Source organism: Toxorhynchites rutilus, chromosome 2 (genome assembly GCF_029784135.1).
Source record: "Toxorhynchites rutilus septentrionalis strain SRP chromosome 2, ASM2978413v1, whole genome shotgun sequence".
In the NCBI taxonomy this organism is placed as follows: Eukaryota; Metazoa; Arthropoda; class Insecta; order Diptera; family Culicidae; genus Toxorhynchites; species Toxorhynchites rutilus.
Genome location: NC_073745.1, coordinates 120,141,805 through 120,168,322, shown reverse-complemented (window position 1 = coordinate 120,168,322; position 26,518 = coordinate 120,141,805). Strand labels below are relative to the sequence as shown.

General features: G+C 37.1%; 2 protein-coding genes across 4 annotated transcripts in view; one reads left to right on the top strand and one right to left on the bottom strand.

Moving 5' to 3' along the window:
* The window catches only part of LOC129764879 (carboxypeptidase N subunit 2-like), a 322,005-nt gene that overhangs the window by 99,705 nt on the left and 195,782 nt on the right, over window positions 1-26,518 (bottom strand). The gene's annotated exons all lie outside the window — the stretch shown is intronic.
* LOC129764880 (cuticle protein 19-like) lies at window positions 22,230-22,818 on the top strand. Its single transcript, XM_055764436.1, has 2 exons — window positions 22,230-22,344; window positions 22,402-22,818. The coding sequence occupies exons 1-2, from the start codon at window positions 22,336-22,338 to the stop codon at window positions 22,756-22,758; spliced, it is 366 nt and encodes a 121-aa protein (XP_055620411.1). The 5' UTR covers window positions 22,230-22,335; the 3' UTR covers window positions 22,759-22,818.

Sequence of the window (26,518 nt, the reverse complement as noted above, 5' to 3'; positions counted from 1 at the left end):
TTTTTTTTTACTTCATCTATACATAACACAGGAAGCATATCGTCTAGGATCACAGAGGGCGGTTTTCGTCATATCTCGTTCCACTTCGATATCTTTTATCTGATACGCACCATCTAATGACTATTTATCATCCTTCTGTAATCATCACTCGGTAAACACTGGTGGAGTGAACAAACAATACCCAACAACCAAACAAAACGGCCCTTTTCAGAGCCACCAAATCATTATCAAAGAGTGTAACGATGTAATTCTTCAAATTCATCCAAAATCAACAGATAACCTACCGGAATCTTACGTCAACTATGCGGTCGTGTCTCGGACACAACCCTCCTGTGACTTTTTCTTCCAAAAATCTGCTCGATCTTTAAGTTTCTTCGACAAAATTCTAGAGAAGTAAGGAAACAACAGAACTGATTTGATCTTCACATCGAGCTTCATGGATACGTTTTGGACATGCCAAACCTGTACCTATTTGTACTTTATGACAAAAATCTGTAATCTGTACCGTTCATAATCTATACTTAAGGACGTCTTCTAGTGTAGTTGCACGAAATTTGGTCGTTTTTCCGAGCTGTGAACAAATGTAGCAAATAATATATTTACTATTCATTATTCTTTATTTGTTTATTTATCTTTTAGAACTAAGGGGAAAAAATATTCAAAATAAGTATAGTTATAAGTTGAGACACGATTCCAGTCCTTCTGGCTATCCTAAACAAATAAAAATTAAACAGTTTCCGAATCAGCAAAAATGCGGCTATCGTATGAATCCCGGAAAAGTGAAAAAAATGTTTTTTTGCAAGAAAGTGGCCGTTTGAAAAAAATAATTGCTTTTTTGCATGCATGTTCCATGGGATTCCTTTTTTTGTTAAATTAAAAAATCAAAAAATTAAAAAATTATTATTTTTAATTAGTTCATGCAATAAAGAGATAATCATCAAATTTGTAATGAATCGGTTCAGTAGAACTTGAGATATTGTGTACGCCAGTACGCCATATTCTTGAATGTCTAAACTTCAATAAAATGATGAGACAAAAAAAAACTTTGTTTCAAATTTCTAGAGTAGAACACCCCCTTAAAATAATCAAAAAATCTGTACATTTCCAGATCTTTACATGTGGCAACACTGGGTTCAACCCGACAGAATTTTAGTACAAATTAATGGATTTTCATGGAAACGTGTTCAACGAAAATGAAATAATGCCGAAAAAAAATAACTACAGTAGATAAACTTCCAAAAAGGATTAATTAAATAGGAACGTTTCTTAGGATATTCTAGAAGATTTATCAAACAGCAATTTAGGTTTCGGAATGGAAAAAGAAAAAAAAAGGAATAGTTCAGATAAATTCACTCAAATCAACAGAACGTTCAGCCAATGATGACGATAGTCACTAAATAACACATAAGTACATAACTTCAACCGAAGCAGAATTATCAACAGTGGCAAAGAATGTCAAACATCGAACATGGAAAGAATTCGATTGAAATATTTAAGGTAACCTAACCATGTACCGACAGGTTTGACATTCGGAATGTGTTCGCGCACTTAGTTTTGTTTTTCACACAAAATTTGATACAGATTCTTTGATCCATTTTTGCAATAGACACAAATCGAAGATAAAACACGTGTAAGAAAAGCAGGTGTCAAAAATTTATTAAACTTCCAAAATAGCCGTACTTGTCAGCATAAGGGAGAGACATGAGTACCAACATAATGCCACCAAAAAAATCTAGAACCGAATATACGCAACCCGCGTAAATTCGAAAGTCGCGATACTTTTTGAACAGACCTCGTATAACGACCTTCCAGATACCTGCAAGATGATAAAGGTTCTAGAACATAAAGTTTGCATATTTCTAATATTCTTTGTCTTTGTATTAATGGTAAACTAAGAATCAATGGTTTTTTTTTCAATGGATGATATAAAAGGATTTCTAGGAACATCCTGCGACTTGTTTTCTTTTCAATATTGTTCATTATATAAAAAACCCAAAACTGTAACTGTAAAAAACAAACACAAGCCACTGATTAGTTTATAGTTTACTGTTTAAAATTCTTCCACAAGTGTAATTCTATCACAAGTGTGTATATGTGTGACCATTGTTTTTATCGAATAACTATACGAAAGTCAAACATTTGTATTTTGCTTTTGCACGTATGAACCTAATAGCGAATAATATATGAATCCGTTCAAAAAGAACTAAAACCGGTGACAAAAAGAACTAAAACCAAATGAAAATTGTCCGGTAATGATCTTATACATTATATTTAATAAATATTCCACGCCACTAACATTGATTTATACATTTCATTGAACATAAATAAAAAATAAATAAATAAATAAATAAATAAATAAATATTCTAAAATAGGAAAAAAATTACTTGTCTGAAAAAGTTACACCTATACTCGCGTCGGTGTCACAGATCGAATATGGTAAAAAAGTGATACACGTTCCATTCGTATCAATACATGCGATACGCTAAATAATGACGAACGACGAATGAGGAAGCTAGAGAGAATCACAAAGTCGTATTGTTGATGTTTTCTGAGAAAAGAACGATTTATTTATTTTTCGGTCTGTGACACCAGTGCGCGAGTTTCGGAGTGTTAAATACATCATTTAAAAATCATACACAAGAACTGAATTCGATATTATCGTAATGATTCAGAATCCGGACAGTTTTTCAATATTTTTACCGGACGGTTTTTTTCTATCTCTTCTAGCCTCTGATATACACAGCATTTTGGCATGGACTCTTGAAAAACTATTTTTTTTTTACTTTTACAAACATTTTTGTTTGTAAATTCTCGCGACTGACATGTTCTTGGCATGTTTCTAAATACAAAAAAGTTTGCAGAACATGTCAATCGTGAGGATTTACTCACAGAAATGATACCAGTAAGTAGTTTTTCAAAAGTCTCCATGCAAAAATGTCGTATATTCCAGAGGCTACAAAGAACAGTAAGGTGACGTTTTTGACAAAAGACCATATTATAATATAATCTTAAACATCGCTTGATATACTTAATCGCTATTTTGACTTTAAACAAAATTAGGATTGGTTGTATTTTTTTTTCAAAGAAAACATGAAAAAGTTGTTGTTAGAAAAACTCATTCCGGGTAGAAGTGTCCAGCTTCCGATGTATGTATGAATTGTTGATTATTGTTTGAACTGTTCATATTTTTTTTTTTATGAGAGAAATGAATTAGTTTTTTTCTTTAAATTTGTTTGATGTTTATTAATGAAAATTCAAAAATATTCTATCATTCAATCCTTTATCGAACTATTGTGGGTCTCATAGTGTTTGAGTTAAATTTTTGTTCGATAAAAGTTATAAAAAAAATCGAAATTACAAAAAAGTCGAACTCAAAAACTGGTGAACCAACAAAACATATAGTCGTTGAAATAAATACATGACATTGTTTTGTTTTCCATTCAAAAGTATCGAAATTTATTGCAAAAAATTATCATCGAAAGAAAGATTTTAAAAATTAAAATTATTTTTCTCTATTCAAAGAGAGCATGAAAAATCTGTTATTAGAAAAACTCATTCTCTGTACAAGTGACCATCTTCCAGTATATGGATCCAGTATCTTAGTCTTAATCTCAATGTAGAAAATATTGATTTTTCAATATGTATGTATAATTACAGCCATTCCATGCCAAACCGATATAGTGGTTCTCAGACTTTCGTCAGAAGCGGTAGTTTTGTTTTCTATCGCAAATTATGAGACCCGTATTTTTTAATTTATTTGTTAGGCTGACCATTTCCATTTTAGGGTGGTCCAAAAAAACTCATTTTTTCGCAAAAATTCATAACTTTTGAACTACTAGACCGGTTCAGATGATCGACATATCAAATTAAAACCAATCACCTGGTCTTTTTTTAAAAAATACTATACCTGCAGAAAATTTGAATTCTGCTCTCGTTATTATTGATTGTATTCGTTTTTTATAGTTTTCATGTTCTCGGGACCAAAGGCGCTATAGTTTTTTTATCGAAAGCTGAGGATTTTTCACATAACATATCTCGAAATCAGGCAGGCGTTTTTTTTTTCGTTTTTGAGTTATGATTTTTCAAAGTTAACCGATGGTCCAAAAAATCATTTTTTTCCCATTTTTTCCACTTCTGCAGGAGCCACGACCGTTCCCCTCCGTGGCAGACGATCGACTACCCTTTTTCTTTAATTCTCTCTTCCCTTCTCATCTTCATAGAGGATGTATAGGGCTCTTAAAAACGAAAACTTTTAAGCTATGAACCGCACGATCCGCAAACAATCTGCAAACGATCTGAAGAAATTCGATCGAGTCTAAATTACCCGAATCGATTGCAATATCGCATTCTGTCATGCGTTCGGCTCAAATTCTTAAGACCTCCACCCTTGAAACGCAATGCGATATAGAAGTCTTTGAGCTTCGTGTTCCATTTCTGTGAAGCGAAAATTGTTATAAATTTTCGAGAGAAATAAACACGCTTTCAAAACAAAAATTATAAATGAAAATTGGCTCAGTGCCATGTTCGTCTTAGCTGAACAAAACATTCAATGCTCATATCAATGTTGAGTTCTGTAGTTCGATGAAAATTTTGTTTATTCAATTTGTCTACTTTACGACAAAAACATGTTCCTATTTTCACTTTACATTTAACGTTCGGGAGAACAAACATGTCAGATTCGTTAGTGAAATACATCGAATTAACAAAAGGAATGGCTTGAGTTTTTTTTTTAATTTTTGTCGGTGGTAATCGGCTTGGTGCTCTATTCCTCGGTATGTCAAACACAACTATGAACACAGTCACGAACGTTTTACTTATGTGTAGATCGTTAAAACATTTAAACACACATCATCAGTTATTTTTTATTTAGCAATTAACATATTCACTAGAATCAATTTTTATGGCAGAACAACGTTTGCCGGGTCAGCTTGTATCTAGTATCTTAACACTAATCTCAATATATGCAATCATGATTTCTTAATATTTAATATCTAGTAGGACTGGACCAATTACTCGCAGTTTACTCGAGTTTAGTAGGGGTATCATTCTTGATGGAAGAATTAAGTAAAATGGTGAATGGGTAACTTTATCTCGTTAGAGGTTTACCGTCAGCACTATAACGATGTGCGTTGGAACCAGGGTTGTCATCTAGTGTTCGACCGATTGTTGAAGGTAGGCGATGATGAGACGAGGGATAAGTCACAAACTAATAAAACAGAAAAAAAACAAGGAAATTAAATTCTTATACTACACATTCGAAGAAATGACAAACAGACTGCATATAATAGATATCACGGTTTCCCAACAGGGACATAGGGTTGTCTTTCTTGGGCCCCAAGAATATTCGAAAGGTTCTCTCTTTCGGTGTCATTATTCATACATTAAAAAATCACGTTCATTAAGGTGAAGGTGGAAGCTAGCCACAAGTGGCTGCCACAATGGCGCTCATTTATTTCATCTCCCTCCCTCACCCCTCGCCTGAAAATCAATAATTTTGCGAAACAGTGTGAAGAAAATGATCGTTTTCGCACACTTTCCATCAAGACTATCAACCAAACTCTAATCGATTACTCACAAGATATTAAATTTTCATCTGCTGTCGCACTGTATAGTGAAAAACGTCGGAAAACTCGAGCAAGTGCTCTGAAAGTTAAATTTTAATTTTTCAATCTTCGGAAATGGTTTTGTTTGTATTGGTGAAAGCATCGTTATTTTTCGACACTGATGCCAGACAACATCATCGAAACAGCTATAAAAACCACTCAATAGAATGTTATTCCTGAGTCATAGCGTTTCATGTCATGAAAATCAATAGAATAAAATTGTGTTGATATCAATACAATCATTATTTTTACGTTTAATGGGTCTATAATGTAAGTTTTAGCAACTTTAACATTGGGTATGAAAATTGTATTGCAGAGCTCGGAACACTGCCACGGCTGCCTATGCTTTCAAACACAGTAAACGGAAAAGTATTACATTCAATCAAAATGCCTCGGGCAACGAAGAGAAGGGTTAAGGCTCTCCAACGTGAATATGTGAAAACAATACGATCAACGAAAGAAAATATTAAGGAATCATCAACATCGAGTTACTATGCGGAAGAACTTGTTAATACCAAAAGAGCAATAAATGTTATTATGGTGGTAAGATACTCCTTCTCGCTCTTTAAGGGGGGGCTGCCATACAAATGAAACACAAATTTCTGCATTACTCGAGAATTAATCAAGCAAATGAAACCAAATTATGCATTACTCGAGAATTAATCAAGAAAAAGTAGCCAAATTCGGCATGAGAAGGTTTTGGGGGGCACGAAACGTTTCTATGATGAATACATTCAACAAACAAACAAACAATACAAACTTCTGCATAACTCGAGAACTAATCAAGCACAATTTGAGATGTGAGGGTTTTTTGGTATAAGAAATATTTCTATGATGGTATGACACCTCTCCCTCCTCTGGAATGGATAGGGGGTCTCATAAAAATGTTACACATATTTCAACCAAAAATATTCCAATCAAACATGATAATTGAAAAAATTTGGAAAAGTCTGAAGGAAAAAGGGAAAATTCGGAAAATTAAATTCCCATATGTTCTACAATTACATAGTGACAAGCGTTGTTAGTCCATTTGATGTTTGCTCTAACGAAATATCTTTATCTTCTTCTATCTATACCAATAAAAATGGATTGCCGAATATGTTGATAGGAGCAAAACTCGAGGAAGGAATTGTCCGATTTAGGGCTGTCTTTATTCTATCATATTTTCTGTATCAAACATTTATTCCATGTAACGGAGAAACATGTTATTTGCAAGTGGTTAAAAAATCTTGAACCAGAATTGTGTCAGAAAATAATCTGATATTATAATGATGAGTTTTGATAGAAGTACTAGGAATTTGATTCAAGTTCAAGTAGTAAAAGGTAAACTCAACGGTGTCGATTAGAAGATCAATCAATGAACAGTTCTGCGATTTGACCCATGAACGTGAATGTTTGGAGGTATTGATAACAAAAAACAAATTGTGGGCGGGACGAAGTTTGCCGGGTCAGCTAGTATGTTATAAATTTACTCATGTTACGCTCGCGTATGATCAGAATTTTACTTCATATGCAAATGTACCTTCTATATATTTTTAAATTGGCAATTGTTCATCGGAACATATCGTTAATACATTTTACTTTAGTATTGAATGGTTATATTTTTTCAAATGTATTCAAAGATTCGTGTCAATGGAGCGCCACACAGTCTGATAAGTGAATTGATCTATTCACCTGTGCTTTGCTTTTCTCTCACAAACACTATTACCCCATTTTTATACGTGGGTTTACCTCTACTACTACAATGGCTAGCTTCCACCTTAACCACCTTAAGTTTTTTGAAAATCGAAAAATCACCCAAATTTTTTTTGACGCTAAACGTCGTAATATCGCATTAAACGTCGAGATTTTCTACTATCTACAAATTAAGCAATACAAAGACTATCTTACACGATCTTTCTATCAGTGCACTCATCTGCTGCCTCAGTTTTGTGAGGAAATAAAATGGGTGCCTACCAGTTTTCATCGATCGAAGAGCCTCAATTGAACTGAGACTATCCGAGAAAATGAAGTAATGGTCTGCAGGCTTGTTGGATTGTTGAAAATCATCCCCAACGCGAAGTCGAGTCTTGTTGGTTATTGTATTCATATTATTTTAAAAAAAACATTTTAAGAAGCAATTAATTTAAATTTATGAATATTTTTTCCAGTGTTTTTTTTTAAATTTGTTTGATTTTTTTTTAAAAAAGTATAAACAGTTTTCTACATTTCATTCTTGGAAATTGTTCAGGTCTATTAGTTTTTAAGTTATAAAATTTTTTTGAAAATTTAGGAAGAAATTAAGCTCTTTTTTGAAAAGTTGTCTAGATTTTTTTTGCTATTTCAAAGTATGCAAAGTTGCTCAAATGTCCATTGTTTTTACACCCATAATTGCAATAACTGAAATACACTGTAATCTGAGATGATACTGTAAATTCCTAAGACAGGTTGACGTGAAATTCGTCCATACTATGACATCAAATGCTTCGTATATTCATAAACAGATGACACACGGATAGAACCACGTTCCGTCAAACGTGCGTTGGTGTATTGAAATCATAAGTCGAACTATTTTCACATAGATAGTTTAATTTAGTATTAAATAAATATAAAACTCATTTGTCATTTCCATTGGACAGAAAAATGTTACCCGAGTTGTACTAACCCAAGCGATCTGTGAAAGGTCCCAAAAATACCATTCTTCTCGAGATAAGGTAACATGCGTCACCTATTTCGGGGAAAGAATAATACATTTCCAAGTCGTGCCCAGGTCGTGTGAAAGGGTAATCCCCAACTCAACTCTCGGCTGAAGGCCCATCCAACCAGAACACCTTGAGTCTTCCCTTGTCTCTTCACTACCATCTTCCACTAATAATGATGAATGAATCCCCGACGAAAGCTGACAACTTTTGGCTGGCTGCTAATTTAAAGTTGCGAAGAAAGATTGGGTGATTTATGGAATTTCGTTTTCCTTCCTCTCGTGTGGATGGGCCGCAATATTTGGCAGTAGGTACTTGTAGGCCCGCCATCGTTGTCGTCGTCTGCTCGTCTGGGTTTCGTTTAAAAGCATGAGCTTTGGATGCTGATGCCATCCCCCCCCCCCTCACGAACCCAAGAGTCACCTTGTGTACATGTGGTTTCTCTCAGTTTAATGGATTGAAACCTTTCCGTATTGCCGGCCGGAGTCAACCCATTCCGGTTACACACCTTGACAATTTGATTGTGGCTTAGATCGATCATTTGTCTTGCCTACCCCCTGCCCTTCTGGGTGGCTCTGAGGTTTGAAATTGATACGGTCTGGCGGGCAAGGAAGCAAGACTGGCGGAGGGTAGTGATGACGACGTCGTTGGAGGAAAGGTGTCGAAAGTGATAATTACCTGCAAAAGATAAGAGAGAAAGAAGAAGATTTATTGGAGTTATTTTCATAACGTCGAGGCGATTATTTGAGAGTGGTTATTTATTTGGTTTTAAATGAGGCTGTGATTTATTGAAATGGATGCCTTTTCGTGCGATTGGATATAAATTCAAGCCATTATAAAGTGCAGACAATGGGTAAAAATTTATTGCTAATCGAATTAATGTTATGGAAGTTAATGGTGATCGGGGCTTTACAATGTGTGATTGTGTCTTTTGAAAGGTCCATTCGATGAGTAAAGTTTATGTCGATATGCTTCAACTACCAAGCCATTTGTGAAGCCATTCTAGTTATCCATTCAGCTGAGTCCCAGACATTGCAGCACGATACCAATTGCACTCTTTATTCAGCTCCAACTCATTAAATCGGATATAATCATCACCAACATAATCTTTGTAGCAACACATCATTACGAATGCTTTCCTTCCCCTGGCTTTGAGGTTTTGTTACACATGCTGTATCTGTATAACCATGTAAAGCAATTAGTTGCGGTGTTGTCTGCATCCAACCACCATCAGCCCGAAGTTGCAATGGGGTCCTATGGAATCATCGGAAATAATGATACCATCCAGCGTGGCAGTGATTGCGCCACGCAGGAAACGGAACAGGATTGGATCGGAATTGAAAAGAATGAAAAAATAAACTCTACACGGACGTGGATGGAGTGCAAAATCGTGTTTATTCACTAGTTCATTAGTTAAGCGTACCCGCTAACCGTACTCCCGGGGACGGAAACGAATTGAGTGCGAGAGGATGGATTATTTTATATCATTTTCACATTCTCAGAATCTCACGATATTTTCGAAAAAAAATGTATGCATATCTGACATTAATTCCGAGCACAACATCAGCACTTACAGCAAGATGTCAGTTCGGAATTCAAGGCACGTCTCGACTTGCAGATTACAACCGCTCGGCTGAAGCACACCCCGCAGCGTTTCCGCAGCTAGTGCTGCTGAGAGCGCTGCGGATTTGTTTTGATTAATCTGTGATATCCAATGATAAACAGTCTCGCTAAACATGAAACACGATCTGTTGGAATATTCCATTAGATACATGTAGAAGATAGAAGAAAGGGCGCGTGCAGAAGTCTGATTAGGGTAAACAGAAGCGCCGGCAATTATCGTGGGAGCCGCTCTAGAATTACAAAACATCGGAAGCAGTGGGGCTCCCAACGACCCACTGGCTATGGAGGGACCGATTCATGGAGTGAGGGGAGGCCACTACTCAACCCAACCACATAATCATCATGTTGCAGCAAGGATATATTCACCGCATGATATGTGAGGAAATAATATTTAGCTTTTTTCCAGCTCACTCGATATTGGCTAACGAGCAATCGCGTGTCTGTCCATAAACAGCAGCAGCAAATAGCCTCTGCTGGATGGAACAGAAAATTATACTTTGTCGATTGAAGCATTTATGACGATGTAGTGATTGAATTTTGATGTTTTGGACATTGAGCAAAATTAGGGATATTAGCATCTCGCCAAAATTTCCATATTTGATAACTCGATACTCGATATTTACTGTGGGGGAAAGTGGTCACTCTTAAGAATATACTCATTTTATTGAGTCCACATACCGCAATAATCGTTTTTAGAAGAATATTGTAGTTTAACTAATTGTTGTTCAAGATAGCAAACGGTTTTTACTATCTAAATTGAAAATATGGGGTGTGCAACTTAATTCGTTTCATTTTTTCCATGAAAAATCCATTTATTTGGATAATAAAATGAATTGATATAATACATTATTCAAAGTATTGGCCATCGCTAGCCATTACTTTTTACCATTTTTATGGCAATTCGTGGATTGAATTGAATGAATCCTGACAATTTTTGACAACCTTTTCTGAAGTAAAGCGTATTCCACTCAAAGCGTTCATTATCGATAAATGATAGTCGGAAGGTACTTTCTCATCCGCAATTTTCCAAATAGTTTTCAACTTGAACAGCAACATGAGACCGAGCGTTGTCATGATGGAATGTTATTGACTCGTGTCTGGTAGCATTATTGGGGCGTTTTTCGGCTACGGCCCGTTTTAAACGGATCAATTATTGCCTGTAGGAGTCTCCATTAATCGTTCGACTAGGTTTTACCAGCTCATAGTGGATCACACCTAATACAGAGTATTACTTTGGCATCGTGAATATGGTGTGTCAGTTCAAGGCAAACAGTTTGGGTTTGGATGGATATTTATTTTTCAAATACGAGAGTCGTTCAAAAAATAAGTTTCAGTGCCTCAGAAATCGCGGAAAAATTAAGTTAGGAAGAAAAATAAGGTGATTTTCGTAATCTACGATTTATTTTCTACTTTTCTACATAATCGCCGTAACGTTCGAGGCATTTTTCATAGTGTGGCACGAGTTTTTCTATTCCGAGCGCGAATTGCGTAGCATCCAACTTTTTGAAGTACGATGTAACTGCGTCACTAATTTCTTCAGTGTTATTGAATCGTTGACCGCCGAACGTCTTTTTCACCAAACCTTAAATCGTATAACTTTCGCTCATGCTAGGTTGCGTATAAATTCGTATCAAATAACAATCGTAAAAAATATAAATCAAAGGATGCATCATGTGTATCCGAAATCGTATAGAATTCGAATGATTCGATAGAATGACAAAACACGATTTCCTATATCATTGATGGAGTTAAATCGCATATCAGTGTAAAAAGCATCGTACATTCTTATAAACGGCGTTGTATGCGTATAAAATATGTCATATACGTATATCGCCTCCACTTTTGCGTGTATATGGCAGTTATATGCATCATATGTCATTCAAATTTGTCTTCGATGTATATATATATCACCTCCAATTATGGCTACTTATACGATTTAACTCATATTAGATCGTAATTGAGGCCATATTACATCGTATTAGGAATTTGACATATCAAGATCCGTGATGTCGTATGTACAGTGTCGACGTCTGGTGGTGATATGGTGATTTAGGGAAGCAAATTAATCTGTACCAGATCAGCAGGCCTAAAAGCATATTTAAATTGGTAAAATTAAAATGAAAATTCTTACTTCATGTTATTTGATTACCTAAAAGCGTAGCACTGAACCTTAATTGATCATATTTCTATATAAATTTCGAGTCATTTCCACTAAAATACAATAGACGACCAGAAATTCGTATTCGATTGCATCTCACATCTCTTTCATTTCATATTTACGAGTTTTAACTGCTCTGAAATTATATTTCGGAACGCCGTGAGATATAGTCGCTGCTAAACAATCCGAGCAATAAGAGCTCGAATCCTATCGGAGCAATTTTCTTAATCATCGTCACCACTCGTTTTAATCATTTATACATATTTGGTTATTTCAATAGATTATCCTAAAAGACCAATCACTTCCTAAGTGTCTGGCATCATGCTGAATAGCATATTCTTCGCCATCTCAATGCTTTTCACACAGAAGAGACGCCTCATCATGCACGGGCTGGTATACCCGGCATACACTGTGTCGTGCATATGCTCACACGGAGCAACTGTGCCTATGATGTGCTATCGTTATCGTTATCATACGCAGTCCACTCGGTGACCTTTCGTGTGCACGAGACCGTCTTGCAGGCTTACGAGACTGTACCTCGCTTTGTGTTCCACCATCCGGTGAGCGCATCGCATGCAGTCTTTATGCGTGTTATCGTATCTCTCTTACGCAGGCCACTTGGTACCGTATCATGCGCGTTATCGATTGTCCCTATTACGCAGGCTACAAGACTGTGCTTCATCTTGCTTCCAACATCCGTGACCACACTGGATGCACCCATCACGCTCTCGTTCGTACGGAACCACCAAAGCACAGATGATGTTGGGTTCTTCAATAAGTCTTCATCTGATCCACTTCTTCTATTGCACAAATATTGTGCCAGAGAAATTCTTCCAATTCTTGTGCTAATAAACACTCTAGACGGCACCGACAACAAAATACCCGCGCAGATATGCATTACCAACTCGTTAATCATTCAGCAGCAAAATTCTTCGAGCGTGGAAGTGGACCCATCTGCAAATTATGCCAGCATAAGTTCGAAAAGTCTCGGACCATCGCCACACAGTTCATTTGCACCAAGTTCCGATTTTCTACTTTTCAAATTAATCGATTACATTTTGTATGTTGCAATTTTATTTGATGGAAGTAGATGAACAAAACATAACCTTTTTGACGTAGGATTACGTCTTTCGGGAACATATTGGGGTACAAATTGAATATCGAGAATCGAGCACATCGTGAAAATTGTCCAATTTCAAACGATTATTTATCAGTCATTTCATGATGGATTGATGAAATTTTTGCGTCAATCGATTTCGGTACTCCATAACAATGTTTTATATTGAAGAAAATAATATATGTCATGAAACTAACTATCGAACAATTGAAAAATCTCAACCCCTATCTTAACGGAAATACCCACTTCTAATTGGTCGAAATTGACGACACATGCGGCGAGTCCCTAACAGAGACGTTAAAACCAAGCTACCTGAGGGAAATCGACATTGCAAATACATGAAAGTAGGGGGAACTTTTGTAGCTACCGAAATGTGTTCCCTAACAGAGACATCAAAACCAAAGTGTCTGGGGGAAATCGGCATTGCTAATATATGCAAGTCGGTGACATTTTTATATTGCAAGTAAGGTGAGTGATACGATTGATTCTAGCAAATACAATTTAAATTTGAAACTTTAATGTTGGTTGCTTCGCGAAATTTCATATCAATGACTGATGTGTATTATAAAAAAATTAGCACAAGTGTAAGTGTGTATTGTGAAAAATTTAGCACAGGTGTGAGTGTAAAATTGAGTATGGTAGCAGTTGTGTTCAAAATGACTTGATATATGAAACGATTTATTTCAATTTTCATAATAAACAACCAAGGTGTGTTCCCGCTCGACAACAAGTTGTTTGGTTTAAACTGTCTGTTTTTGTGAGTTCATTTTAACCCAAGGAAAGTTTATACGCCGAGAAAATTTGGAAAGTTGAAGAAATATTAGAAAAAGTGAGTTTCCATATGCTCTACATATAGTATTAGGTGTTATTAATCCAATTAAAATTCGCATTGGGTTGAATAAACACTCAGAAAGTTAAAATTACAAAAGTAAATGATCTTTTCCATTTCAAATATGTTTTCTCTATATGTAAGTAACATGTTTTTTTTCTGATGAGATAAAATTAATAATTGTGTTCGGTATTGGTAATTTTGAGTGATTGTGATTTGTGATTTGAGTAATTTTGGTGAGTTTTTTTCTTTATTTCATCGATACATAGCACAAGAGGCATCTCGTCTTGGATCACAGAGGGCGGTTTTCATCATATCTCGTTCCACTTCAGTATCTTTTATCTGATACGCATGATCCAGCGACTGTTTACTATCCTTCTGTCATCATCACTCGGTGAACACTGGTGGAGTGAAAAAACAATATCCAACAACCAAACAAAACGGCCCTTTCCAGAGCCACCGAATCATTATCAAAGAGTTTAACGATGTATTTCTTCAAACACATCCAAAATCAGCATGCAACAGATTTCCTAACGGAATCCTACGTCAACAACTATGCGGTCGTGTCTCGGACACAACCCTCCTGTGACTTTTTTGTCATTATTTCAAGAACTGAACATACTATAACAATATAAAAGCGATCCGATATTGATAAATTGGACGTTGTTTCGAAGTCCCGAAATTTGGATCGATGTTGAGCCGATATTCTGCAATAAATGTTGACATTTTTATTTATCATTAACGAATAGTTAGTACGGTAGAAAATTACTATCGAATTGATACTAGTCAAAATAAAATTTGTTATATAAATACATACTAATTATTTCTCTCAGTGTAACGACGGTTATAGATCTGTGATGCATTGGAGTATCCCTGTTGTTGTTTATGTTATATTTGACGTTTAACTGATTTTTAACCGGGTCCCCAAAGAAATCCTGCCGGAGAATCGTCTTCGATTTTAACGCACTCAGTATCATGCACATCTGTCTATTAGCTCGTGAATATGAGCTTTGGACCATGGTTTTCATTTTCAGAAAAACAAGGAGCGAAAATCCATCTGCTTCCCTATGGCCAAACGCTCAATTCGGACCTGTACTGCCAACAACTGGACCGCTTGAAGGTAGCACTCATGAAGAAGAGGCCATCTTTGATAAACAGAGGCCGCATTGTCTTCCATCAGGACAACGCCAGGCCACACACTTCTTTGGTGAGGCGCCAGAAGCTCCGGGAGCTCGGATGGGAGGTTCTTTTGCATCCGCCGTATAGTCCGGACCTTGCACCAAGTAACTACCACCTGTTTTTGTCCATGGCGAACGAGCTAGGTAGTCAGAAGTTAGCCACAAAAGAGGCCTGTGAAAATTGGCTATCCGAGTTTTTTTGCCAATAAGGAAGCGAGCTCCTATAACAGGGGTATTATGAAGTTGGCATCTCGTTGGGAACAAGTCATCGAACAAACCGGCGCATATTTGACTTAAAACAGATGATTGTAACAAATTTTATGAACAAATGAAAATTCAAAAAAAATACCGCAGGACTTTTTTGACAACCTAATATTACACCTCATCATAAAATGAAGTTGGAAAGTGTTTTCTAAGAGGATAAAGCAGAACATGAACGAGAATATATCTTCCCCTGTCTGGACCGTGTATTTGGCAAAAACTATACGAAAAGCTTTCATTCAAATGTGTCTCCTGCTTCGCTCGCTCATATATATATTATACAAATTATATACATGTATTGGGGAGTAGAACATTTTCTGTTATTTTTCAGCTCATTTAATGTAATAAATCGGGATGCAATAACATGTGCTAAAATTAACTTTGGGTGTATGAAAAATGAACTATGAATACATAAGCTAGCGGAATTAAAAGCAAAAATGTCCGGAATTTAAATCATGAATAGAAAATGTCCGAATTGAAAATCACGGCACAATGAAGAAATTTACAAATTTTGAACAAATATAACATGATTATGTGGAATTCTATGATTCATAACTTACATGAAAGCCTTCTAATTCTATAGGAACGGTCATTTTTTATGCTATAATAGAGTATGTCAATATTTTTAGTAGTTGAAGTTATCATCGTAAGCGCATAAGCGTCCAGATCTCGATATATTAAGATAGCTACATATTGTTGATTTAAAAAAAGTGAAAAATCAGTAGATACAGAGATTTTTTTTTGTTTGCCAACCCTGATCATGATACGATCATGAACGATTGTATTTGATAAGTTTGTTTTTTTTATTCAAATCGTTTATTTTTACAGGCTCAGTTACATAAGTTTAAAGGAGCCGAACTCCTTACTGTATTGTTACTAGTGTATATACATTTTTCCCTAATTCTAATGTTAATAATATAGGAAACCGATTACTCGCGGTCGACTCGAGTTTAGAAGGGTGACATATTTTCTTGAGGAAAGGAGGGGATATGAGGATATGTTGACAATGATCTCACTCACACTCTCAATCCCACTCATCACACTCAATTCTTAAACCTATCTTATATCTAATATGTATTTACATTTCATCTTATTCTTAAGAAGGGATCCGATCTCTCACAAAGGAAAAGGAAAAGGAAAAACTAAGAGTATAAGGACAATCACACACGAAGATCGATAGCATTAAGGAATACATATATTTGGGACATGTAATCAAGGTCTAACCGAGCCAACACGTCTCTCACCGGCACCATGGGCTGCCTTCCTCGGGCCCGAAGGGTGTCTTCTAAATTCGATCTGGCGACAAGATACAGCTCGCACGACCAAACAACGTGCTCGATGTCGTGGTAACCTTGGCCACAAACACAAAGATTGTTGTCGGCAAGATTAATACGAAAGAGTAGCGCGTCTAACAAACAGTGATTGGACATGAGTCGGGAGAAGGTGCGAATGAAGTCCCGACTCAAGTCCAGACTTTTGAACCATGGTTTGAGGCTAACCTTAGGGATAGTCGAGTGGAGCCACCGGCCCAATTCAAATTCATTCCATTTGCGTTACCAGTTAACTATGGTATTTTTGCGGACTAAAGAATAAAATTCATTGAAGGCGATTTGACGCTGATAAATATCGCCTTCAATTTCACCTACCTTTGCTAATGAGTCAGCCCTCTCATTACCCGGAATTGAGCAATGTGAAGGGACCCAGACAAAGGAAATGACATAACAGCGTCTGGATAAAGCACTCAAAATTTCTCGTATTCTCTCAAGGAAGTACGGCGAGTGCATTTCCGGCCTCACTGAACGGATAGCTTCGACAGAGCTAGGACTATCCGTTACAATGTAATAGTGTTCAACAGGTCGTGAGGCGACGCTGTCCAGCGCCCAATGAATTGCTGCCAATTCAGCAATATACACTGAGCAAGGATTCTGAAGACTGTGTGAGGTGCTAAAAAATTCGTTGAACACTCCAAATCCTGTGGACTCATTCATAGAGGACCCATCAGTAAAGTACATATTGTCACAATTGATATCCCCATACTTTGCATCGAAGATCCTTGGATCCTCGATCAAAGATAATCTGATGTTCCATGGATATCCTGCTTCATGGACAGATCAAAATGCACAGAGGAATTGATGTAGTCAGGAAAACAAACACGGTTGGGAATATACGAAGAAGGATCAACCTGAATGGAGATGAATTCATGATATGGACTCATGAACCCAGATTGAAAATTTAGCTCGATCAGCTGTTCAAAATTTCCGATCACCAATGGGTTCATAACCTTACACCGGATGAGGAACCGAAGAGATAATAAATTGAAGCGATCTTTTAGTGGGAGTACGCCTGCCAAAACCTCGAGGCTCATGGTATGCGTTGAGGGCATACATCCCAACGCAATACGGAGACAAAGATACTGAATTCGCTCGAGTTTAATGAGGTGTGTTTTGGCAGCTGATTGAAAACAGAAACTGCCATACTCCGTTACTGAGAGAATAGTTGTTCTATACAACATTATAAGATCTTCTGGGTGGGCTCCCCACCAGGTGCCGGTAATTGTACGGAGAAAGTTTATTCTTTGTTGGCATTTTTTACTCAGATACCTAATATGGGCCCCCCAAGTGCATTTGGAGTCGAACCAGACCCCAAGATACTTGAATGACATAGCATGAGTGATCGGTTTACCCAAAAGTTGAAGCTTTGGTTTTGCTGGTTTATGCTTCCTAGAAAAAACCACCATCTCTGTTTTCTCCGTGGAGAATTCGATCCCTAGCCCAATGGCCCAGGTTGAAAAATTGTTCAATGTATCTTGTAAGGGTTCTTGCAGGTCGGATTCGTTTGATCCTACGACAGACACCACTCCATCATCTGCAAGTTGTTTTAGGCTGCAATTTTGTGTAAGGCAATTGTCAATGTCGCTTACGTAGAAGTTGTACAAAAGGGGGCTTAAACATAAGCCCTGGGGGAGGCCCATGTAAGAGACCCGACTTACTGCCGAATCTCCGTGAGAAAAGTTCAAATGTTTCTCACAAAGCAAGTTATATAACATATTATTCAATAGAGGCGGCAGACCCCGAGAGTGTAATTTGTCTGACAAAACCTCTATTGAAACAGAATCAAAGGCCCCCTTTATGTCCAAGAATACTGAAGCCATTTGTTTTTTTTCGGCGTAAGCCATTTGAATTTCTGAAGAAAGCAACGCAAGACAATCATTCGTCCCCTTGCCCCTGCGGAACCCATATTGTGTATCTGAGAGTAGGCCATTCGTTTCAACCCATCGATCAAGGCGAAACAAGATCATTTTCTCCAACAATTTCCGTATACAAGACAGCATTGCTATTGGGCGGTACGAATTGAAGTCGGACGCGGGTTTTCCGGGTTTTTGAATAGCTATAACTCGTACTTGTCTCCAATCATCCGAAACAATACTATGTTCCAGATACCGATTGAATAAATTCAACAAGCGATGTTTCGCCACATCAGGGAGGTTTTTCAACAAGTTGAACTTAATTCTATCCGATCCCGGAGCCGAATTGTTACAAGAAAGGAGAGCAAGAGAGAATTCTACCATCGAAAACTCGGAATCAAGATCGCACCTACCTTGTGGTATATCTCGAACAATTATTTGCACAGGAGCGGAATCGGGACAAATCTTCCGTGCAAAATTAAAAATCCATCGATGTGAATATTCGTCGCTTTCATTCGTTGAAGAGCGATTTCTCATGTTTCGAGCCACTTTCCATAATTTTTTCATTGACGTTTCTCGTGACAAACCTTCCACGATAATTCGCCAATAAGCACGTTTTTTTCCTTTGATCATGTTTTTAAATTGATTTTCAAGGTCCAAATACGACTGAAAATTTTCAATGGTTCCACGTTTCCGAAAAGCTTTGAATGCGTTCGATTTATCCTGATATAGCTTGGAACATTGGCTATCCCACCATGGATTGGGAGGCCTTCGGCGAAGAGTGGAACCTGGGATGGGTTTCGTTTGAGTGCGAACCGCGCTGTCATAGATCAAACGAGAAAGGAAGTTATACTCCTCCAATGGAGGTAAATCATCTCTGGAATTGATGGCTAGAGTAATCGCGTCCGCATATTTTTTCCAGTCAATGTGTCTTGTGAGGTCATATGCCATGTTTATAGATTCAGAAGAATTCGACCCAATGGTGATGGAAATTTTGATTGGCAAGTGGTCACTGCCGTTGGGGTCCTGGATTAGATTCCACTTGCAATCTAACGATAGTGAATTCGAGCAAAGCGAGAGGTCAAGAGCACTTGGGTTAGCAGGAGGTTTAGGCACACGTGTTGTTTCCCCAGTGTTCAAAACGGTCATATTGAAGCTGTTACAAAGGTCATATATCAACAATGAACGATTGTCGTCGTACTGTTCCACCCAGGCAGTTCCGTGAGAGTTGAAGTCTCCCAAGATCAATCGTGGCTCAGGAGCTATCCGCAGCTCTCGGAGGCCAATACATTTGATAAGTTGAAGCATCTCAATCGTTTCAATAGTGAAAAAAATAGTTTCAATAGTAAAACATAAAATAAAATTTTCCATCAAATAATTTAGCTTTATCAGCTGTTGAACAGTGTGGCCAAAGCATGAAGTGGAAATAAGTACAGCATTTGACGGGTCATCTGCGACAAAAAAAGTCACAGGAGGGTTGTGTCCGAGACACGACCGCATAGTTGACGTAAGATTCCGGTAGGTTATCTGTTGATTTTGGATGATTTTGAAGAATTATATCGTTACACTCTTTGATAATGATTTGGTGGCTCTGAAAAGGGCCGTTTTGTTTGGTTGTTGGGTATTGTTTGTTCACTCCACCAGTGTTTACCGAGTGATGATTACAGAAGGATGATAAATAGTCATTAGATGGTGCGTATCAGATAAAAGATATCGAAGTGGAACGAGATATGACGAAAACCGCCCTCTGTGATCCTAGACGATATGCTTCCTGTGTTATGTATAGATGAAGTAAAAAAAAAAACTCACCAATGTAATATAAGATAATTACCGATACTGAACACAATTATCAATATTTCTCATCAATAAAAACATGTTACTTTAATATAGGGAAAACAAATTTGAAATGGAAAGGAAATTTTCTTTTATAATTTGTACTTTCTGAGTGTTTATTCAACCCAATGCGAATTTTAATTGGACTAACAACACCTAATTCTATATGTAGAGCATATGGGAAATCACTTTCTCGAATATTTCTTCACTTTTCCAATTTTTTATCGCCGCATAAACTCTCCTTGGGTGAAAATGAACACAACAAAACAGACAGCTAAAACCAAACGACCCGTTCTCAAGCGGGAACACACCTTGGTTTTCGTTTATGAAAATTGAAATTAATCGTTTCGTCGATATGGAATTTCACGAAGCACAAACATTAAAGTTCCAAATTTGAATATTATTTGCTAGAATTAATCGTATCAGTCACCTTACTTGCAATATCAAGAGGCCCCCAACTTGCATATATTTGCAATGCCTATTTCCCCCGGACACCTTGGTTTTGATATCTCTGTTAGGGAATACATTTCGGTAGGAATAAAAGCTCCCCTTACTTTCATGTATTTCCATGCCGATTTCCCCCAGGCAGCTTGGTTTTGATGTCTCTGTTAGAGACCCGCCGCATGTGTAGTCAATTTCAACCAATCAGAAGTGGGTATTTCCGTTAAGGGGTTGAGATTTTTCAATTGTTCGATAGTTAGTTTCATGACATATATAATTCTCTACAATATAAAAAATTGTTATGGAGTACCGAAATCGATTGACGCAAAAATTTCATCAATCCATCATGAGATGACTGAGCAATAAGCGTTTGAAATTGGACAATTTTCACGATGTGCTCGATTTTAGATTTTCAATTTGTACCCCAATATGTTCCCGAAAGACGTACTCCTACGTCAAAAAACGAATTTACTTTCCGATCAGTTGTATAGTATGTTTTGGAGAGTTGAAAACTTTTTGCTTTTCATCATTTCCAGAAAATAAAAATCTAATATGCTTCGTTAAGGTAATTAAGTAATCGATAATAATTTTTCTTTCCTCTTCATCATTGCGTTCCTAGCATCACTTCTAACGAGTGACAAAAAATAAATTGCCAAAATATCGCGTGTCTCAACACATTACTCTTAATGAAGTGGTGACTGAGTTTCAGGGCCAAATGCCGCTAGCCATTCGCTTTCCTCAGTTCACCTGGGCGATTGAAATGTGTAACCCATCTTCGAATTCAACCCAGCTTAGAGGCTCTGAGGTTTTTCTCAGCACACCAATACAACTTTATATCCGCGAAACAAGATATTCATTATGATTATATGAATCACACCGGAAAGCATTATGCAGCAAGAGTATCGCTTACATAAAGCCAGTAGGCCTAAAGTTCGCCTTATTAGATCCGTCCATAGGTCTGGTCGGTGGTTAAGGGGTTCACCTGTGTCGCAGTCATAAAACCGAAAGTTGGGTTATATCAGCAGCACTAGCGTGAATGATGTCTTCTTGATTGTGTAACACTGAGCTGCGGTGAATGTACCAAACTCTAAGTTATTGTTTCACTTCGAGTTGTTTTTCGCGTTCTTCTCATTTTACACCGGCGAGACATACGATTTGAGTAATTTAAGGTCGAATGGCCCCCGAAGCTCCGGTAAAAAAACGCAAACGGTACGCCACCGTTCCAATAAGACGCTAATCGTTTTCCAAACCTGACTGCTGACTGAACAGAAACGTTACATTTGTGTAATCAATCGCGTGACAACAGAAAAATCAAAGTTAACCATTCGTATAAATATCTCCGGCCGGGCTGGAATCGGTATCAGTCGCACATCAGCAGCCAAGCATTAACGCACCCTGGGTCCACACCGAAAGAGGCAACAAATTGAAAATGTTTAAGGTAAATTCAAATTAGCCGAATTGGTTTCTGTTCACAACTTTGGTAATTTAATTACAGAACATCGCATTGGTTGTCTGCCTGGCCACCGTCGTCGTGGCCGTTTCCGCTTTCGCCTACGAAGCCTATCATACGCATCCCAAGTACGAATACAAGTATGGGGTGGAAGACACCCACACCGGTGATAACAAGGAGCAGTGGGAGCATCGAGATGGGGATGACGTGAAGGGATCCTACTCGCTTCACGAACCAGACGGTACCTATCGAGTGGTGGAGTACAATTCCGAGAAGGACGGTGGCTTCCAGGCTCACGTGCAGCGCAACGGACACGCTCAGCATCCGCCGGTCTATGGTGACCATCACGACGAACATGGACACGGTGGGGAGAGCTATGTTAAAATTGATCAGCATTACTAGAATATGATGGGGATGGGGAGCCGAAGAAATGCGTAAGCCGTTCGCTCAGGGTGTATTAACTGTGGCTGGCTGTGAAATAAAGATTGTTACATTTGAAATTATTCGGGAAAATTTTATCTGATACCAAAAGTGGAATCCGAACTCGAAGGCCTTCGGACCCGTTGGAATCTATTCTGAGGAAATCCATGTCTATATATTGCAAACAAGAGTGTCGGGCTCGGCGAAATTTATTCCAATAATATTCGCTATATAACATGTGCAGATAGAAGTCGTTCTAGGGATGCTTTGTAGAAAACAATGATTAAAAAACTAGCTGACCCGGCAATCTTTGTCCCGCCCAAAATTTGTTTTTTGTTATCAAAACCTTCGAACATTCACGTTTTCTGACTAAGCGCAAGTTCAAGAGACCAATCGAAAAATTGTTCATTGATTGATTTTTTGATCGACCCCGTTGAAACCTTTTACTATAAAATTCCTAGTACTTCTACCAAAACTCATCATTATAATATTAGATTATTTTCAGACACAATTCTGGTTCAAGATTTTTCAACCACTTGCAAATAACATGTTTCTCCGTTACAGAAAATATGATGGAATAAAGACAGACCCCTCCCCTCTTCTCCCCTTAGAGAGGGGGAGGAGTGTCTATTCACCACAGAAACGTTTCGTGTTCCCTAAAATCTTCACATGCCAAATTTGGCTCCATTTACTTGATTAGTTTTCGAGTTATGCAGAAATTCTGACGAACCAGCCATAATGTGTTAAAAGTCACTATAATAGAGAAAAATGCAGAAATTTGTTTTTTGTTTGTATGACAGCCCACCCTAAGAGAGGGGGGAGGAGTATCGAACCACCATAGAAACATTTACAAAAAAAATTAGGAGGTTGTGTCCAAGACACGACCACATTATTGACGTAGAACTACGCTGGTATTTTGTTCAAGTACTCCGCTTTGCGCTCTTTTCAACAGAAGCCCTTTCTATTAATATTTTTGGTCTCGATTGGCGTAGGTGTCATCCTTGGTGGAGATAGTTTATCGCTGTCATGCGAAACCAAATCACACACAAAATTCCAATTATTTTCCTGGTGAGCCGATGATAGCCTAGTTTGATGATTCCCCATACATTGCTTCGTATCTAGAACGATACTGAAAGTTTGCCTCAGCTAGATCCAATATTTATGCTCTAGGCAAATATTCCCTTTCGTTCTTCTTCTTCTTTTCTTTGTTCACGGACACTTTGAATTATTCCTCTTCGTTGATCGCCGATAAGTTGCTCGTTATTGACGGCATGGGTAGGGATGCTCACAAATGACAAATGTATGGGAGAATTGAAATGCTTCTAGTTTTCATCAGTTTAAACCATTTATACACCAGGGGATTGTAATATATAGCATAAAAAACAAATCTTAGTGAATTTCCGATTCGTTTGGTATGTAAATCGTCGAAATCCGTTCGCGGCAAAAATAGTTATTAACGTTAACTTTATTTCATAAAAACGTGACCTGATTCTGATTTTCACCCTTAAAGAAATACGTAGTTCTACGTCAAAATAACACCTCGCTGGTATTCGGATATATTATGTGAAAAAACCTCAGTTTTCAGGAAAAAATATAAAAAATATGGCACCCTTGATGAGCTATTATCCCGAAACGATGTAAGCTATAAAAAACAAATATAATCAATAATTACGAAAACAAAATCCATTTTTAATCAGAGTGTAATATTTTTTTCAGACAATACTAGCTCATTGGCTTTAATTTGATATGTTGATCATCTGAATCGGTTTAGTAGATCAAAAGCTATGATTTTTTGTAGTGGAAAAAATGGGAACTCAGAAACGAAAAAAACGCCTCCCTGGTTTCGAGATATATTATGTGAAAAATCCTCAGCTTTCAAAAAAAAATATATATATATAAAAAATATAGCGCCTTTGGTACCGAGACCATGAAAGCTACAAAAGACAAATACAATCAATAATAACGAAAACATAATTAAAATTTTGTGCAACTCAAGTATTTTTTCCAAAAAAGACCAGCTAATTGGCTTTAATTGAATATATCGAATGCCTGAATTGATGCAGTGGTTCGAAAGTTATGAAAAAAAGAAATTTTTGGCTAAAATGCGAAAAAAATTATTTTTCGGACCACCCTAAAATGGGAATGGTCATCCTAACAAAAAATAAAAATAAAAAAAATACAAACTACACAACAAACAAAACAATATCGGTTTGGCATGGAATGGCTATATTTATATATTAGGGTGCCAATGAATGTATGGGAAAAAATGACACTAAAATTTCAAAAAGTTACCCTATACAAAATGTTCACTACCTCGAAAAAACACCCTATGCCGAATTTCAGCTCAATCGACTTACGGGATAGTGGCGCAAAGCGGTCAAAGTTTGAGTTTTTTGAAAATCGAAAAATCACCCAAGGGGGGAGTAAAGGAAATCGGTGTTTTCGAAAAAAAAATTGATGCCAAATGTCTTAAAATTGCATGAAACGTCGAGATCTAGTGCCATCTAGAAAAAAAAAATTTTGTGAAAAATCGGCATTCTGGAAATTAGTTTTTTTTTCGGAGTACGAAACGAAAAGTCTGGTTTTGAATGCCAATAAAAATAGTTATCTCGATATTAAAATGAAAAAAATACATATTTCCTGAAACAAACTTTTGCTTAATTGAGGGACTTAGAATGAAAGGGGTGTAAGTGATTTAATCGATTTCTCTACATCGACTTTCTCTTTTGGTCATAACTTAGCTGCGAATACATTCGCAGCTCTATTTGACAATGCGGAAGATAGGTCAGAACCTCGTCTATCGGATTCTATAGCAAACTCAAATTGGAACGTTTCTGCAGTTGAGTTATTAACTGAAGAAAAGGTTGATGAAGAGAAATCGATCAAGTCACTTACACCCCTTGCATTCTAAGCCCCTCAATTGTAAAATGTCAAATAATAACTCAACGCGCAAAAACTCCACGTTTTGATTGGTCCATTTTGTGCTTCACAAATTGTACCGACCAAAACGAACAACTAAAGTAGGAGAGACGCACATTTTGAATACATATTGAATTTTTAAACAGTCGTAGCTAATCATCTTTCTTCCAAAGGAAAAAATCAAAGAAGCAATGCAGTAAATATTGCGTTGCTGCTGCTGTTGCAAACCATTAGTTTGCAATTTGATATCATGAAGAGCGAACATGCAAAGTAAATTACTTCAAAATGCATTTTCAAAACATGTACAAAGTAAACTGTGCAGTGCAGAGCTTGTATTGATGCGTAGAAGTAAAACAGAAGATCAATATGAACAAGGCGAGTATAAAAAAAAGTATTTGCGGGAAAAATATTCTTGTTGCACCCAGAGAGCTGCCAACACTTAGAAGTTTTGCTCGATGCGAAGTCTGAGAGCGAGTTCGCTTCGAACGTATCGTAGTATATCGTGAATGAAAGATGACTTATCGCAGTGGCAGTGCCTTGCAGTTTGTAAGTACCCAAAGTCCCCAAGTTTTTTTTTTCCAAAACCTGAGGAGAAAATGTGTAAAAGATTCAATGCGTTTTTTATACCGTCGAGTGGAGAGTGTTTTTGTGTGATTGGATCACACATAATGCGTATTTGCGATGATTTTATGCTGTAGCAGTCATAACCACATAACCGGAGAAACGTATGACTGCACCAAGTGTTGTCAATTCAAATAAATTATTGAATATCCAGGTAGTTTCTCAGTATCGTTTGGAAAAATTACAACTCTAACGCTCCCAA